General features: G+C 41.8%; 1 protein-coding gene across 2 annotated transcripts in view; it reads right to left on the bottom strand.

Annotated features, from left to right (window-relative positions):
- FAM149A (family with sequence similarity 149 member A) overlaps nt 1-18906 on the bottom strand; it is an 85916-nt gene that overhangs the window by 45023 nt on the left and 21987 nt on the right. For both annotated transcript variants that reach the window (XM_075860161.1, XM_075860160.1), the window contains exons 2-5: nt 13749-13859; nt 7855-7987; nt 6687-6829; nt 5017-5151 (exon numbers count right to left, since the gene is read on the bottom strand). In XM_075860161.1, the coding sequence (XP_075716276.1) occupies nt 5017-5151; nt 6687-6829; nt 7855-7987; nt 13749-13859 (522 nt within the window). The remainder of the gene's footprint in view (nt 1-5016; nt 5152-6686; nt 6830-7854; nt 7988-13748; nt 13860-18906) is intronic.

Raw genomic sequence — 18906 nt, forward strand, 5'->3', positions numbered from 1 at the left:
TATTGTATGTACCAAATTTAAAGGCAACCAATTTATACCTGGATACAGATATATTTTGGATTTTATTATTTTATATCTGCATACCTATATACTTTGAATGTTACTTATTTATGATGCGTGGACTACATTTCAATATATAGAGGTACTCTGAATAAGATAGCAGGGAATATAATCATTGTGAGTTGTCCTAGTGTTAAGTACACTACAGCATACATTAGGTATATATATGTTTCTCCTTTTGGATATAACTCTTTATATACTCTTTGGAGTGTAGAGATTAAGACTCCTGTTTTTACAATGTTTGTACTATACAAAGATACATGTAACCTGATAGAGGAGTATACATTTATTAAACCTTTGTCATCATACACTATATATTATATTTCCTGTATCCAGAATAGCTTTTTGGTGTAGTCAATCTATCTATATAATTGTATCCCGGTCATCAGTGTTTGTGTATTGCTTGGTTAGGCATCTGGGGTTTGCTATCCAGACAGGGCTGGCCTTAGGGGTGTGCGACCTGTGCGAGTGCACAGGGCGCTGCAGCCTCCCCACATGTACGGGGCACCAATGGGCAGGCCATTTGAGGAATCAGAGGCAGCAAGAGCAGAAGAGGAAGCTCCGCCCTACAAGACACCTGTGCCTATGTGTGTCTATATGTCTCTGTGTGTATTTGTGTCTGTGTGTATATGTTCCAGTGTGTACCTGGGTCTCTATATGTTTCTGCATGTGTATATATATCTGTGTGTAGGTGTATATTTTTCTCTGTGTGCGCCTGTGTGGGTATAGTTATCAGAGTGTGATATCTGTGGTGTTACATAGGACTGCAGGTAACTTATACTACATTATCTGTAGTCAGAGTTCTCACTGTGGTTTTACATAGGACTGCAGGTAATATCTACCACATTAGTGCCTCTTGTTTGTGTGCATATGTGTGTGTGTGTGTATATATATATATATATATATATATATATATATATATATACACACAGTGGAGGAAATAAGTATTTGATCCCTTGCTGATTTTGTAAGTTTGCCCACTGTCAAAGTCATGAACAGTCTAGAATTTTAAGGCTAGGTTAATTTTACCAGTGAGAGATAGATTATATTTAAAAAAAAGAAGAAAATAACATAGTCAAAATTATATATATTTATTTACATTGTGCACAGAGAAATAAGTATTTGATCCCTTTGGCAAACAAGACTTAATACTTGGTGGCAAACCCCTTGTTGGCAAGCACAGCAGTCAGACGTTTTTTGTAGCTGGTGATGAGGTTTGCACACATTTTAGATGGAATGTTGGCCCACTCCTCTTTGCAGATCATCTGTAAATCATTAAGATTTCGAGGCTGTCGCTTGGCAACTCGGATCTTCAGCTCCCTCCATAAGTTTTCGATGGGATTAAGGTCTGGAGACTGGCTAGGCCACTCCATGACCTTAATGTGCTTCATTTTGAGCCACTCCTTTGTTGCCTTGGCTGTATGTTTCGGGTCATTGTCATGCTGGAAGACCCAGCCACGAGTCATTTTTAATGTCCTGGTGGAGGGAAGGAGGTTGTCACTCAGGATTTGACGGTACATGGCTCCATCCATTCTCCCATTGATGCGGTCAAGTAGTCCTGTGCCCTTAGCAGAGAAACACCCCCAAAACATAATGTTTCCACCTCCATGCTTGACAGTGGGGACGGTGTTCTTTGGGTCATAGGCAGCATTTCTCTTCCTCAAAACACGGCGAGTTGAGTTAATGCCAAAGAGCTCAATTTTAGTCTCATCTGACCACAGCACCTTCTCCCAATCACTCTCAGAATCATCCAGATGTTCATTTGCAAACTTCAGACGGGCCTGTACATGTGCCTTCTTGAGCAGGGGGACCTTGTGGGCACTGCAGGATTTTAATCCATTACGGCGTAATGTGTTACCAATGGTTTTCTTGGTGACTGTGGTCCCAGCTGCCTTGAGATCATTAACAAGTTCCCCCGTGTAGTTTTTGGCTGAGCTCTCACCTTCCTCAGGATCAAGGATACCCCACGAGGTGAGATTTTGCATGGAGCCCCAGATCGATGTCGATTGAAAGTCATTTTGTATGTCTTCCATTTTCTTACTATTGCACCAACAGTTGTCTCCTTCTCACCCAGCGTCTTACTTATGGTTTTGTAGCTCATTTTAGCCTTGCGCAGGTCTATGATCTTGTCCCTGACATCCTTAGAAAGCTCTTTGGTCTTGCCCATGTTGTAGAGGTTAGAGTCAGACTGATTAATTGAGTCTGTGGACAGGAGTCTTTTATACAGGTGACCATGTAAGACAGCTGTCTTTAATGCAGGCACTAAGTTGATTTGGAGCATGTAACTGGTCTGGAGGAGGCTGAACTCTTAATGGTTGGTAGGGGATCAAATACTTATTTCTCTGTGGACAATGCAAATAAATATATATAATTTTGACTATGTGATTTTTTTTTTTTTTTTTATATGATCTATCTCTCACTGGTAAAATTAAACTAGCCTAAAAATTCTAGACTGTTCATGACTTTGACAGTGGGCAAACTTACAAAATCAGCAAGGGATCAAATACTTATTTCCTTCACTGTATATATATATATATATATATATATATATATATATATATATGTGTGTGTGTGTGTGTGTGTGTGTGTGTGTGTGTATATATATATATATAGCTATTTGTGTGTGTATATACATGCCGTGTGTGTGTGTATGTATATATATATATGTGTGTGTGTGTGTGTGTGTGTATATAGATAGTGTGTGTGTGTATATATGTTTATTTGTGTGTGTGTGTCTATATATTTACCTATGTGTAAATATATTTCTCTGTGTGTCTAAATTTGTCTTCATGTATGTACAGTATATATGTTCCAGTATGTGTGTGTCTATATATATGTGGTTAATTTATAATTTGTGGAGGGCAACAATAGAGAGTCCCGCACAGGGCGCCATCCAACCTAAGGCCGGCCCTGTATCCGGATTAATGTAGTGGTGGGCTATACCATCTTGGGCCCTTGCTCTCCTTATTAACTGATGGCTCAATTTGTATATATGCATTTTACTTAATAAAATTGAATATTTTGGGATTATATAATTCTGGGCATTCTTTTCCTCTGTTTTTCTTCTTGGTTTATTTGTTTCTGGAGGCACCCTGGTAAATTATATAAAAGGACACTTTTTGTAGGTTGTATACACCTAGCTAACATTGATGTAAAATATCATACTATTTCCATATCCTGCTCGTACCCCTTAGAACATGTTTATGGCATTTCAGCAGAACGTTTAAGGTTAGTTAAGTGTGGGCACTCGCTTCTTCTACCTTGACAAGTGGACCTTGATCTGTTTCTTACAGAGACTTTTGACTATTTTCTAGAATTATAATATGTCATATTTTGCTCATCGGGTCTTTGAACTTGATATCTATATGTTGTGGTTTTGTTCATTAATCTTAAAAAAATTCAATAAAAAGAGAATGTATAAAAAAAAAGTGTGGACACATCTGTGGATATGGGTTTAGAGCTGCAGGATCTGAGCATGTGCAGTTAAGCACACAGCCTATTCTGCAGTATCTCTAATACTTCATATATGTCCAATAGCTCTGCCTGCACCTTAACTGTACAGGTAAAAATCTAAGTATTAGGAAGCTACACGAATATTGTTATACAAATGGAATAATCGACCTGTCCAAAAAACTACCTATAACGGGATCTATGAAACCATAGCTGCTTTCTCTTTCTGGAACATAAATATGGGGTCAAAAGTGAGAAACTACAGAAGGAGATATTTAATAGATAGGGCAGTATCAGAAACCACAAAATATGATTTACGCATAATGAAGACACTGCTCTTTCTAGACCTAAAATATCATTAAGAAATCGAAAGCACTATATAAAATGTTTAAAAAAAAAAAAAAAAAGAGAGAGAGTGAAGAAGAAATGCTAAATAGCGACAGACATGAAAGACAGGGAACTGCGCTGGTATCTGTGCTTGCAGAAAGCTCTGCAGCAAGTCACTCCGACCAACTGACCACTTTCTTATGCTTCCAAGTGTAAATAGAGAGGCTATATTTACTGCTCGAAAATTGGGCAAGAGGAGATATTTTTTGTTGCCAGTATGAGTTAGTTAGATAACTTTACATTTATTATGGGACATTTATTAAAACCAGTACAAGGGAAAAGTGGAGTAGTTCACTAAACCTGTATAAGGGTGCAGTCACATGCAGCAGATTTTGTTGCTGAATTTTTCTGCGACTGAAAATCAGTTCCATTCGTCTGAATGTGATTGTTTCTGCAGCAGATGCCTGGATTTCTGCAAGCTCCATTCAGATGAATAGAACGGATTTACAGTCGTAGACATTTCTGCAAAAAAATCTGACGCATGTGACTGTGCCCCAACCCATTTAAAGAGAACCTTTCACCAGCCCATACATGTGCAGCTGAGTGCACCATGTAATAGGCAGGGCTGCACAAACATTGTGTCACTTTAAACTATGTTTCTAGCCTCCTCCGTTATTTAGATATGGGTGCTGTTATATTTGGCGCCCGATATGTAAAAAAAACTCTGAACTGGTGGGCGTTTCTTTTATTGTAAATGGCAGGGGGCGTGTTACTTAGCGCTCTGACACTGTCCAATCAGCTACGGACAGTAACAGCGCGGCTTGTGCTGTGTGATCTCTCTTGCGAGATCACACAGTCTTGTCGTCCTTGTCTGCTGAGAGCTGAAGAGAGAATGAGAGCGGGCGCGCTGGATTGGTGAAAGGTTCTCTTTAAGAATGCTTTTATCATTCAATGAAAAGTCAAAATCCAGAGAAGGATAATTTAGTCTACAATGGTTCCATTGCCTTAGCAATTATGCCTAACAAACATGTTATTGTATGGGAAATCACAAGGATCCAGCACCTTAACTCATTTGTAATCCGAAATTGACCATAATATGATATTATATGTAAATATTCCAAATATTAAAAGCTTAGGGTCACATCCCTCACTCAGAAATATGAAGACTGCTCTACTTACTGCCTCAAAGAGTTGAAGCTCTCAGGAATACTTTGTGAACCCGCAGATGAAGTTAGAGATGAGGAACTTGAATTGCGTCCCTGAAAGTGCTGGAAACCTTCATCCTTTGGTAATATTAGTTGTTTTCCCAATATTCTACAATAAGCCGGACAGAAAAAAGAAAGTCAGAGCTAAAGCTATCTTTATCGTTTTCAATGCTACAATATTTCTTTAAATCCACATCCTTATTAAAGCGTAGGTGTCACGAAATTTTTTTTTTTATATAATATTGCTTTTAGTATGATATTAAAATAAATTTTATTTATTTGTGTTTTTGCGTTGTACTTTTTTCTTTCTTTTTCTTCTCTATGGGGGCTGCCATTTTTTTTTCATCTCTGTATGTGTCGATTAACGACACATAGAGATGGAATACGGCACATACATCCCCATAGGGAATGCGAACGGGAGCCATTCCATTCACTATAGCGTACGCCGTCTGTGTGGGAACGGCGCATGCGCCGCTCCCACACAGACCAAAAGGAAGGTCTTTGGCAGAGCGAAATCCGGCGCCATTTTCATGTGGACCGGAAGCCGCGGCCGGACAGTAAGATGACGACTTCCGGCCATATGTTCAAGGCAGCGAAGACGCAAGGAGTAGGAGCGGAGGCAGCAGCGGCGGCAGGAGCAGGTAAGTTATGTTCGTGTATGTGATGTGTGTATTATGTTCGTGTTATACTGTCTGATTATCACTGTATCTAATCCTCCTAGGATTAGAAGATTCAACCACCTCCTTCTCCTGGCACTAGCCAGGATAAGGGAGGGGGGATTGTGTGAGGATACTAGAGCGAGTGTGTCTACCCCAAATTTGCAGCATAAAGCAATGAAGTTGCTTTACCACATGCCAATGCTGCAATTTTTGGAATTGCTCCCTCTAGTGACCAGCACATGGAAATGTTATAAATTATAATCTAATTTTATAATATTTCCTGACTTGTGAAAAAATTAAAAAAAAAAAATTAAAACAATGTTTAATCACATATATACTAACTGTTTAACTGAAAAAAATATATAATAATTTCTAGCGACACATTCCCTTTAAATAAAAGTTCTTTTAGTCTGGCATCACATACCCTAATGTTCTTGATAAAATGGAGTGCAGTGGCAGCTTTCTAGGGATTTATGCAGTAAAAATAGTAGAAAGATATAGATCCCGGGGCAATGCAAAAGGGGATGTTAATAAACCCCAATCTAATGTATTGTAGTAGACAAATTTAAAGGAACATCCTGGCAAACCCGATAGACTTTGTTATGTCAAGTGCAGGACCTGAGGGGGAGGTGAGGACACAGGCAGCGTCTCTTTGCGGTTATTCAGATCCCTGTGTCAGGTCTTGCACTAGGAATAACATAGTGTATCAATTCTGTTTAATGAGATGAGCGGAGAATAAGGACAGACACAAAGCTTTACATTGGGTGTCTAGAGGGTACACATAGAAAGAGAATGGAATCCCTTTCTACACTGTTCCCTATGACACATGCATGTATGTGTCTGCATGTAATACAAAGAGGAACCGGATAAAAAAAATGGATGCACATTATTCACGTCCGCCAGCAAACACGCTAACTGTAGTGACCATTATAACGATAAAAGAAACAGCCACTGGCTGCAATCACATTATTGTATCATATGTTACCTAAGATGAAGAGATCTCTTGGTCCAGTCTGTGCATTCTGCCTGCAGGTTCTTGTTTTGAGAAGTAACATTACCTTCAAAAAGCATCTCATCCACATCCCAGAATAACTGATGCACTCTCTGTGTGTTGGCTTTATCAAACTCCTGCCAGATGTAATACAGAATGGGGAAATGATAGCAGACGTCACCACCCGGCACGTTTCAATAGCATCTCGTGACGAAGATAAACGTCTGACTTTGTTATTCTACTTATCAACACAATTGCAGAGTAAATTATTTGAAGATATTTGACACAGCTGCAGTTTGTACAACAATGTATTCAGAATATTAACTACTCGTTTTATCCATTTATACATTGTTATATTGTTAGTTAGTAAACAGATCTGTCAATGTCAAGCTCTTCATCCCTACAAACAACTTTGGTGAATGGTAAATCTGAATCCAGCTTTATTGAAAATAGGTCAGTTTTTCTCATAATTTCAGCCCACATAATACTGACATATTGCCATATAATGCCAAGACAATACTGCCATATATTGTATAGCCCACATAATACCACCATAAATAATATGAATACCATCAAACATAGCTAAATAACACTTGGTTGGTGGAAATAAGGCACCTGAGCGATCGCCCGGTTTACTCTGTCTGAATCGTCATGCCATCAAGCAGCCAACGCCTTTATTAATGCCGAAAAAATAACCAGAAATTCTAAAGGGCTTCAGCTGTGCAATTTGTTAGCCCAAACTGTATCTCCCTACTACTAGGGATGTGGCCAATAGGTCATATATATTTAGCACTTTACTGCTGTCAAATATTTGCGTTATCCTATTTCACAGAACATAAAACAGTCTGGACCTGCATTTATAAATATTCTGACACGCTCAGCGCTTCTGGGTCAGTTTGTGTCATTCATGTAAAGAAATCATTGTGCAATTTTGCCATACAAAGAATAGTTGCTACTAGCTACACAGCACAATCATTTTTATATTATGGTGGCTGATAAAATTCTGATGGTGGCCTTGATATTTACCCATGTAGAATTCTTTATTTAAAACCTACTAAAGCAGTCACAGATGTAAGAATATAAAGCCAAACTGCCAACTGGTGACCTTGATGATATATTAAGGGACTACTATATTTGAGCGTAGCAATGAGAAGGATCATACATCATCTCTCCAGGAGTAGACTGAGCTCCTCTCCGTGGACAGTCCAGTAGTATAGCTTTGTATTCCTGACCAGGAATGATTTAAGTCTGTTGGAGTGGTTTGTCCACTGGAAGACAAAGATGAGACTGATTCACTGTGGAAACATAAAAAAAAATGGCAATTAATCTTAAGTATGTACTAAGTGAAATCCATGAAGAAAAGAAACAAATGAGCCTGTCACATTAGACATGATTGACACTCTTCTCCAGTGTGAGCATGCACGTAGAGATAACTGTCAATCACTGGGCAGCACCGCCCCCTAGACTCAGCTAGCGCAGGGATTTATTTCCACTACTCATTATCCCATTATCGTTTTGCCCGAGCACAGCTAGTGCAGCGGAGTGAGTGCAGTAATAGCTGTTGTAATTAGTAGAAGTTCCTCTCTGCACAGTATGGCCCTAGGAACACAGAGTTTTTTTTTACGCCTAAACCGCATCAGAGACCGCGCCCAAAAACGGGCAAAATCAATGGGAGGCGGAGGCCTTTTTTTCCTGCGAGCGTAAAAAAAACGCTTGCAGGAAAAAGAAGCGTCATGCCCTTCGGGCCTTTCTGTCTCTGACCTCCCATTTGCGGCGCTCAAACGCTGCAAAAAATGCTGCAAAAAAACACGGCAAACAGAGAGTAGGCAAGTCAAAATCTGCCTCAAAATTTCTGAAGGAATTTTAATGCAGATTTTTCTGCCTGCAAAAAACTCAGTGTGAACAATCATTAATCGTTAAGTGTTAATCGTTTTTTTTTTATCAATTAACAAAATGCAAAGGGAATGAACAGAAGGGAAATCTGAATCAAATCGATATTTGGTGTGACCATCCTTTGCCTTTAAAACAGCATTAATTCTTCTAGATACACTTGCACACAGTTGTTGAAGGAACTCGGCAGGGAGGTTGTTCCAAACATCTTAGAGAACTAACCACAGACTAGATAATGTTGAGATCAGGGCACTGTGGGGGCCATATCATCACTTCCAGGGCTCCTTGTTCTTCTTTACGCTGAAGATAGTGCTTAATGACATTGGCTGTATGTTTTGGGTAGTTCTCCTGCTGCAGAATAAATTTGGAGCCAATCAGACGCCTCCCTGATGGTATTGCATGATGGATAAGTATTGTCCTGTATTTCTCAGCATTGAGGACACCAGTAATCCTGACTAATCCCCCAACTCCATTTGCTGAAATGCAGCGCCAAACTTGAAAGGGACCTTGACCATGCTTCGCTGTTGCCTGCAGACACTCATTACTGTACCACTCTCCGGCCCTTCGCCGAACAAATTGCATCTTGTTACAGACAAATATTTAAAATTTTGACTCATCAGTCCAGAGCACCTGCTGCCATTTTTTTGCACCCCAGTTCCTATGTTTTTGTGCATAGTTGAGTCGCTTGGTCTTGTTTCCATGTCGAAGGTATGGCTTTTTGGCCACAATTCTTCCATGAAGACCACTTATGGCCAGACTTCTCCAAACAGTAGATGGATGTACCTGGGTCTCACTGGTTTCTGACAGTTCTGAGCTGATGCCACTGCTGGATATCTTCAGAAGGGAACTAAGAATGATGGGTCTTTGATCTGCTGCAATAAGTTTCCTTGGACGACTACTGCGTCTACGCTTCTCAATGTTGCCCGTTTCTTTGTGCTTCTTCAAAAGAGCTTGAACAGCACATCGTGAAACCCCAGTCTGCTTTAAAATCTTTGCCTAGGAGAGACCTTGGTGATGCAGTATGACTAGCATATTTCTTGTTGCTGTGCTTAGTCTTGCCTTGGTGGACCTGTGACGTGAAACTGTCTTCCACAACCTCACCTTTGTAGCAGAGTTTGCCTTTTCTACACCCAGTTTTAAGTCTCTTAGACAGCTGTTTCTGTTACAGTTAATAACTGTGTTTCAACCTACATATGAAAATGATGATCATTACCACCTGTTTGGTCAATCACACACCTGACTATAATCCTACAAAATCCATGACTTTGTGCAAGTGTACCTATAGGAATTGATGCTGTTTTGAAGGCATTTTGTTAATTGATAAAAAAAAAAATATTAACACTTCTATTTTTGAAAGTATTTGCCTAAAACTTTTGCTTGTAAAATCCCTTGAATGCCACATACAGAACTCTGCTAGACATTGAATAGAGCGTCAGGGCAAATGCATGACCACTGCTCCATTTACACTCCTCATCACTACAGATGGGCAGTAAGGGGGAACGGGGGTCTCAGAACCCCCGTTCTAGTGATCATTTTATTATTTATCAGACACTTATCACGTATAATAATTAAAATTACAATAAAAAAAAGTTACACTGAATGTTTTGCCATAAAACTATCTGCAGTTTCTCGTATAGCACCCCATTTTCTAGAAATGAGAGAACACACAGATTACAATTTATTGCTCAAGACAGCAGAAAGAAGTAAGGTCAGGGACAAGCAAAACGTCTGAGATGGTAAGGCTTGGTTCACACGACCTATTTTCAGACGTATTGGAGGCGTTTTACGCCTCAAAATACGTCTGAAAACAAGCCTCGAATACGTCGGCAAACATCTGCCCATTCATTTCAATGGGTTTGCCAATGTACTGTGCAGACGAACTGTAATTTTACGTGTCACTGTCAAAAGACGGCGCGTAAAAGAACAGCCTCGTCAAAGAAGTGCAGGACACTTCTTGGGACGTAATTGGAGCCGTTTTTCATTGAATCCAATGAAGAACAGCTCCAAATTACGTTCGTAATTGACGCCTCGCAAAACGCGAGTACGAGCAATTACGTCTGAAATGCAGGAGCTGTTTTCTCCTGAAAACAGCTCCGTAATGGTCGATAATTGTTTCTGCATTATGTGCATGGATTTCTGAAAGCGTAATTCAGATATATGGGACAGTTGCAGAAATTCCTGTAACAAATCTGCCGTGTGTGGCTATAACCTTAGGGTTGCAGTCACACGTGGTGTATTTGCCTTGTATTTCCACAGATTGGAAAACTTGACATTGTAATCCTATGGGAGAACTATTCTACAATCATTTTACCATAGGATTACATAAATACAATTGCACTCCAAGGGTAAGTTCACACTTAGGGTATGTGCACACGCTGAGCCAAAAACGTCTGAAAATACGGAGCTGTTTTCAAGGGAAAACAGCACCTGATTTTCAGACGTTTTTTGAGCAACTCACGTTTTTCGCGCAGTTTTTCGCACAGTTTTTTCGGCCGTTTTTGGAGCTGTTTTCAATAGAGTCTATGAGAAAACGGCTCCAAAAACGTCCCAAGAAGTGTCCTGCACTTCTTTTGACGAGGCTGTAATTTTACGCGTCGTCTTTTGACAGCTGTCAAAAGTAAATTAAGGTAAATGACAGGTCGTCGGCACAGTACGTCGGCAAACCCATTCAAATGAATGGGCAGATGTTTGCCGACGTATTGGAGCCATATTTTCAGGCGTAAATCGAGGCATAATACGCCTCGTTTACGCCTGAAAATAGGTCGTGTGAACCCAGCCTTAGTGTATATACTGCGGATTTTCCGCAACAGATTTTATTGCAGAAAATCCGCAGCATAATACAGTAGCAGCAGAATGGATGAGATTTGAACAAATCTCATCCACCTGCTCAATGACGCGGATACAATTGAATCCAGGGACCTTCAGTTTTGTTGCGGTTTTTGCGGCAACTGTGTTGTGGTCTTTGTGTGGAGCCTCAGGCCCCCGGGTGGCTGCCAATAATGGACCTATGGGGATCCACAACTGCATACGCTGTGTAAATGCTGAGCGGAAAAAACCTCAGCATGTAACTTGTATTTGCGTAATCGCTGCTTTTTTTGTTTTAGGTTTTCCCCATTGAATTCAATAGGAAGGTAAAACCCACAACAAATAGCAGATCTTGTGTTTTTTGCAGCAGAAAAGCTGCAATTCCAACGAAAAAACGCAAATCAGAAAACAAATAAAGATCTTACACTTACCCAGAATTCTGTGCTTCTTCGTCCAGGTCGGCCTTCTGGGATGACGTTTCAACCATGTGACCGGTGAAGCTAATCACAGGCTGCAGCGGTCACATGGCATAAAACGTCATTCCAGCAGGCCGGGCTGCAGGATGGCAGAGGAATGCATTGCCAAGGCTACATTAGTATGAACTTTTTTTTTTTTTTTCTTACGTGCAGTTTTCCGCAGCAAACTTTCCGGACGAAAAACTGCACCACAATTTGGTGCGTTTTTTTGGGCCGGAATTCCCTGCGGCGTTCATGGTGGATACGCTGTGTGTTTTTACGCATCGTATCAGCCCTGTGTGCACATACCCTAAAGCTGCATGCACACGTTGTGTATTTTTCTGCGGAAAATATGCAGCAAAACCACAGGAAACCGCAAGAAATTCGCAGGAAAAAGACACCCGAAGGTGTGTTTTTTAATGTGTTTTTCAGTGCGTTTTTTAATACGTTTTTCAGCGAATTTTCATGTTGCGGGTTTTGGTGTGATTTTCCACAGCACTAGGCAGATACAATTCGAAAGCGGAAACGCAAGATAAATTGGCATGCTGCGGATTCTAAAAAACGCACCGCAGATCAATTTCCAACCTGAAAAATACTGCAGCGTTTACATGAGATTTCCTGGAATCTCATTGACTATGCTGCTACTGTATTATGGCAAAACTGCACGTAATACGCATCGTGTGCATTGAGCCTAAGGGTATATTCACGCAGTGGGGTTTCACCCAGTTTTTTACCGCATGGCTAGAACCGCATGGCAAAACTGCAGTTTTTCTTACCACGATTGTTTCTGTGCCAACTGCAAAACTATGGCAAATCCTGGTAAAATTACATGAAGCACCGTGTGAATACACCCTAAGGTCATGATCACACATGTAGTTTTGATGTCGTTTTTGGCTCTGTTTTTTTAGCCAAAGCCAGAAGGAAGGAAGGAAGGGTATAAAGCACAGACTGATGCAACTACTTTCTTTTGGGTCTACTCCTGTGTTTGGCTCAAAAAACTGAACCAAAAACTACATCAAAACTGTGTGTGTGATGGTGGGTCTAAGGGCTCATTCACATTTTGTGGTTGAGCTGCAGTTAAAAAAACATTGAAAAACGCATCTGAAAACTGCATGCATTTATGCCGGGATCTGGTGTGTTTATTTTCGATGTGGTTTTAGGATGCATTTTTTCAATTCAGTTCAAACTGTATTTCAACCGCATCGTGTAAATGAATCCTTATGGTGCGTGCACAAAATGCTTGTAGTAGCATTCTCCAGTCAACGAACATGTACACAAAACTGACCCGATTCACTCTGGAACACTGTCACACTATGCGAATTACTCGCTTTTTTTATGCAGATTAAGTCTATACGTAAACTGTAAAAGGATATTTAAAGGACATTAGCCTAAAAAAAAAACAAAAAACTACTGCCAACAATGGCTGGAAAAGCACGGTAAGGCTATGTTCACACGGGGTCTTTTGCCGAGTTTTTTGACGCGGAAACCGCGTCGCAAAACTCGGCAGAAACGGCCCGAGAACGCCTCCCATTGATTTCAATGGGAGGCGTCGGCGTCTTTTTCCCGCGAGCAGTAAAACTGCCTCGCGGGAAAAAGAAGCGACATGCCCTATCTTCAGGCGCTTCGGCCTCCGACCTCCCATTGACTTCAATGGGAGGCAGGAGAAAGCATGTTTTATGCCCGCGGCGCTCAATGGCCGCGGGCGAAAAACGGCGCGATAATTGCTGTTCACACGGAGTATTTTGGGGGAGGAATATCTGCCTCAAAATTCCGTTTGGAACTTTGAGGCAGATATTCCTCCCCCAAAATACTCCATGTGAACATAGCCTAAAAAGGAATAAATGATGATGTTTTTTAGAAGTACTATAGTAATGGGACTTCATCTAGAATAACGTGTATACTGTACCAGGTGTACTTGTGGATGGCTTCCTGTACAGGCCGTGTAAAATATACTGGTAGAGGGTCTGCTCCTTTATCTGTGAGTCGAGCATCGGGGGTTTCCCGAGACAATCCCTTTCTGAAAAAAAAAAAGAAAGATAAAAACATAAAACATCATGTCCTAAAAGTAAAGTAAACCGTGAAATAGAAATGCCCAGTCATTATAAAGCAGTCCATGTACACTCTTCATTAGTCCTTCATTGTGGCGGTCAAGGCTGTGCCGTTCACTGCTGGAATCTATCATGCAGGAATGATGTCATGATAGAATCAATGAGGACGTCATGAAAGCTACAAGTCTGGCAACGCAGCTTTATTTTACTAATCTATCGTATAATCACAGGATACTTCAATTTCTCTAAATACTGTTTGGCCTGGGAATGAGTTATTAAAATACACTGGCTCAATTATTAACGTAACAAGCAGCTTATCAATTCCAGATTGTTCTAGGAAGGAATTATTAACTACTCACAGCTCTGCCCTTCAAAATGTAACAAAACCATTGTCCAAAGTCCCTTCAGGCTCAACCACCTAATATGTAAAGTGACATGTCAGCTTAAGATGTTGGTTAACATAACCTTTAAAAAAACAAAGTTCTCCAAGGCAATATCAATATCAAGGCAATACAATATCAGCAGGTAAATGTTCTTTGTAAAATAAAAAATTATAACATTTTCCAATATACTTTCTGTATTAATACCACATGGTATTTAAGATCTCTGTTTACTGTCATTTAATATTCACCTTCATTGTTTACTTTCAGTGGATACAAATCTGTCCATGGTCATGTGACGGACACACAGGTGCTGGGATCATTAGCCCTGATTCACATACTGTAACGAACAGTGCACCTGTGTGTCCATCACATGACTAAGACAGAGTTGTATCCACTGGAAGTAAACAATGAAATACAGCCAGTTTTGGCCTTGTAGACACAGCCCATTTTTTCAAATTTGACATGTGTCAATTTCTGTGGTAATAACTTTGGAATGGTTTTACTTCTGAGATTGTTTTCTCGTGACACATTATATTTTATATAAGTGGTAAATTTTGGTCTATACATTCTGTATATATTTGTGAAAAACACCAAAATTTGAGAAAATTAAAAAAAATAGCATTTTTCTCAATTTAAATGTATCTGCTTGTAAAACAGATAGTAATACTACACAAAATAGTTACTAGTTAACAAATCCCATATGTCTACTTTATGTTGGCATGATTTTTTGAACATCCTTTTATTTTTCTGGTACGTTACAAGGCTTATAACTTTAGCAGAAATGTTTTACATTTTCAAGAAAATTTGCAAAATTTTATTTTTTTAGGGGCCAGTTCAGGTCTCAAGTGGCTTTGAAGGGCCTATATATTTGAAACCCCCATAAATCACCACATTTTAAAAACTCTACCCCTCAAAGTATTCAAAACAGCATTTAAAATGTTTCTTAACCCTTCAGGCGTTTCACAGGATTTAAAGCACAGTAGACATACCAGTGCAGCGTAAATTCCATTTTGGAAACTACACCCCTCAGGGCATTCATATAGGGGTGTTGTGAGCATTTTGACCCCACATGTGTTTCATAGATTTTATTCGAAATTAGAATTAGGCAGCGAAAAATACATTTTATTTTTTCAAAAAATGTGTTGTATTAGTTCCCAATTTAAAGAGATAATAGAAGAAAAAACACACCACAATTTGTTACTCAATTTCTCCCGAGTATGGCAATACCCCAGATGTGGCACTAAACTGTGTTTTTTTTATGGCACGGCTCAGCAGGGAAGGAGCGACATTTGGCTTTTGGAGTGTAGATTTTGCTGGTTTGGTGTTAGGGCACCATGTTGCATTTGCAAAGCCACTGAGGTACCAGAATACAGTGGAAACCCCCGAGAAGTGACCCCATTTTGGAAACGACACCCCTCAAGGCATTTATCGTTTGCCTGGACATATGACAGGGCTCAGGAGTGAAAAAGAACCATGCGCATTTAAGGCCTATTTTGGTGATTTTCACAGCATTGGCCCACAATGGCAGAGCTCTGAGGTCAAATAGTAAAATCAAACTGTAAAGGATCTGCCAGCCACTTCTGTGTATATGCCCATGGGTAATCAGTCTGCACCTGGTTCTATGTCTCTGAGACTGACTCCATCTTCCACCACTCAGGATGGCAGGCTTAAGAGTGGGAGAGCCTATCGCAGCCTGGCCAGACGGAGCTAGTTCCGCCCTCTGTCTATTTATAACTGCCTTTCCTGTTCCTCCTTTGCTTGTGATTCTTCTCGTGTGGTTTCCTGGCCTTGCTGCAGCTCCTAGCTATTTGACCTTGCTTGATACTGACCCCGGCTTTCTGACTACTCTCCTGCTCTGCGTTTGGTACCTCGTACATTCCTTGTTTGACTCGGCTCGTTCACATCTCTTGTTGCTCACGGTGTTGCCGTGGGCAACTGCCCCACTTCCCTTTGCTTGTGTCCCCTTGTCCGTTTGTCTGTCGTGCACCTACTGAGCGTAGGGACCGTCGCCCAGTTGTACCCCGTCGCCTAGGGCGGGTCGTTGCAAGTAGGCAGGGACTGAGTGGTGGGTAGATTAGGGCTCACTGTCTGTTTCCCTACCCCCCTGTCATTACATAATCACAAGTCCATATACCTAGGCTACCCTGGTTCCTCACTCTATTATGGACCCCCTTGAGACCCTGGCTCTGCAAATGCAGGGTCTCTCCCTACAGGTCCAGGCCCTGGCTCAGAGGGTCAACCAGCCTGACGCTGCCATGGTTGCACCTCTCACCTCAACTCTTGAATCCCACCTCAAGTTGCCTGACCGGTTCTCAGGGGACCGGAGGACTTTTCTCTCCTTTCGGGAGAGTTGTAAGCTCTACTTTCGCTTAAAGCCCCACTCCTCAGGTTCTGAGAGCCAGCGGGTGGGTATAATTATGTCCCGGCTCCAGGAAGGGCCTCAAGAATGGGCCTTCTCCCTGGCCCCTGACACCCCTGAACTTTCCTCCGTTGACCGTTTCTTTTCTGCTCACAGACTCATTTATGACGAGACTGACAGGACTGCCTTTGCCGAGAGTCAGCTGGTGACCTTACGTCAGGGTAAGAGACCTGTGGAGGAGTATTGCTCTGACTTTAGGAAGTGGTGCGTAGCTTCTCGGTGGAATGACCCTGCCTTAAGGTGCCAGTTTAGGTTGGGTCTGTCGAACGCCCTGAAAGACCTGCTAGTTAGCTATCCCTGTTCTGACTCCTTAGACCAGGTTATGGCTTTAGCGGTACGACTTGACCGACGTCTCAGGGAACGACAACTTGAACGGTTTTGTGTTTTCCCCTCTGACTCCCCCATGATGCCTCCCGAGGTCCCGTTGCTTCGCTCTTCCACGGAAGACTCAGAGATACCTATGCAACTCGGGGCCTCCGTGTCCCCCCGTCAACGTAGAGAGTTCCGCAGGAAGAATGGTCTCTGCTTCTATTGTGGGGATGACAAACATCAAGTGAACACCTGTCCTAGGCGTAAGAATAAGCAGCCGGAAAACTTCCGCGCCTAAGTGATCATCGGGGAGGTCACTTGGGCGCACAGGTATTTCCCGTAAATATGAAACTTAATAAAATCTTGCTTCCCTTTCAGGTCTCTTTTGGTGGTAGGTCTGCTACCGGCAGTGCCTTCGTGGATTCAGGGTCTTCTGCTAATATCATGTCTGTGGAATTTGCTATGTCTCTAGCTATGCCTTTGATTGATTTGCTTAAACCTGTCCCGGTAGTGGGTATCGACTCCACTCCCCTTGCTAATGGTTATTTTACACAGCATACCCATGTTTTTGAACTCCTTGTTGGCTCCATGCATTTGGAGCAGTGCTCTGTACTGTTGATGAAGGGATTATCGTCCGATTTGGTTTTAGGCCTTCCCTGGTTGCAGTTGCATAATCCCACGTTTGACTGGAATACTGGGGAGCTTACCAAATGGGGTAATGAATTCTTGACGTCATGTTTTTCTGTTAATTCTATTTCTCCCCCTGAGGAGGTGAACACGCTACCTGAGTTTGTTCAGGACTTTGCCGATGTTTTCTCTAAGGAGGCCTCCGAAGTGTTACCTCCTCATAGAGAATACGATTGCGCTATCGATTTGGTACCAGGAGCTAAGCTCCCTAAGGGTAGGATATTTAACCTTTCTTGTCCCGAACGTGAAGCCATGAGAGAGTATATCCAGGAATGCCTGGCCAAGGGTTACATTTGCCCCTCTACTTCTCCGGTAGGTGCTGGCTTCTTCTTCGTAGGGAAGAAAGATGGTGGTCTTAGGCCATGCATTGACTACCGTAACTTGAATAAGGTCACTGTAAGGAACCAGTATCCCCTTCCTTTGATTCCTTATCTCTTTAATCAAGTCCAGGGGGCCCAATGGTTCTCTAAGTTTGATCTACGGGGGGCGTATAACCTTATCCGCATCAAAGAGGGGGATGAGTGGAAGACTGCGTTTAACACGCCCGAAGGTCATTTCGAATACCTCGTCATGCCCTTTGGGTTGTGTAATGCCCCCGCGGTCTTCCAGAATTTCATAAATGAGATTTTAAGAGATTACCTGGGGGTATTTCTTGTAGTGTACCTTTATGACATACTTGTGTTTTCCAAGGACTGGTCCTCCCACATTGAGCATGTCAGGAAGGTGCTCCAGGTCCTTCAGGAAAACAAACTGTTTGCTAAGACCGAAAAATGTGTGTTTGGGGTGCAAGAGATACCATTTTTGGGTCAAATCCTCACTCCTCATGAATTCCGCATGGACCCCGCCAAGGTCCAGGCTGTGGCGGAATGGGTCCAACCTGCCTCCCTGAAGGCGTTACAGTGTTTCTTGGGGTTTGCTAATTATTACAGGAGATTTATTGCTAACTTCTCGGTCATCGCTAAGCCTCTTACGGACCTCACTTGCAAAGGTGCTGATCTCCTCCACTGGCCTCCTGAGGCTGTCCAGGCTTTTGAGGTCCTTAAGAAGTGCTTTATCTCGGCCCCGGTGCTGGTCAAGCCCAACCAAATGGAGCCATTTATCGCGGAGGTTGACGCATCCGAGGTGGGAGTGGGGGCTGTCTTGTCCCAGGGTACCAGGTCCGTCACCCATCTCCGTCCCTGTGCCTACTTCTCCAGGAAGTTTTCGCCCACTGAGAGT

This window comes from Rhinoderma darwinii, chromosome 1 (assembly GCF_050947455.1).
Source record: "Rhinoderma darwinii isolate aRhiDar2 chromosome 1, aRhiDar2.hap1, whole genome shotgun sequence".
NCBI classification, from domain to species: domain Eukaryota; kingdom Metazoa; phylum Chordata; class Amphibia; order Anura; family Rhinodermatidae; genus Rhinoderma; species Rhinoderma darwinii.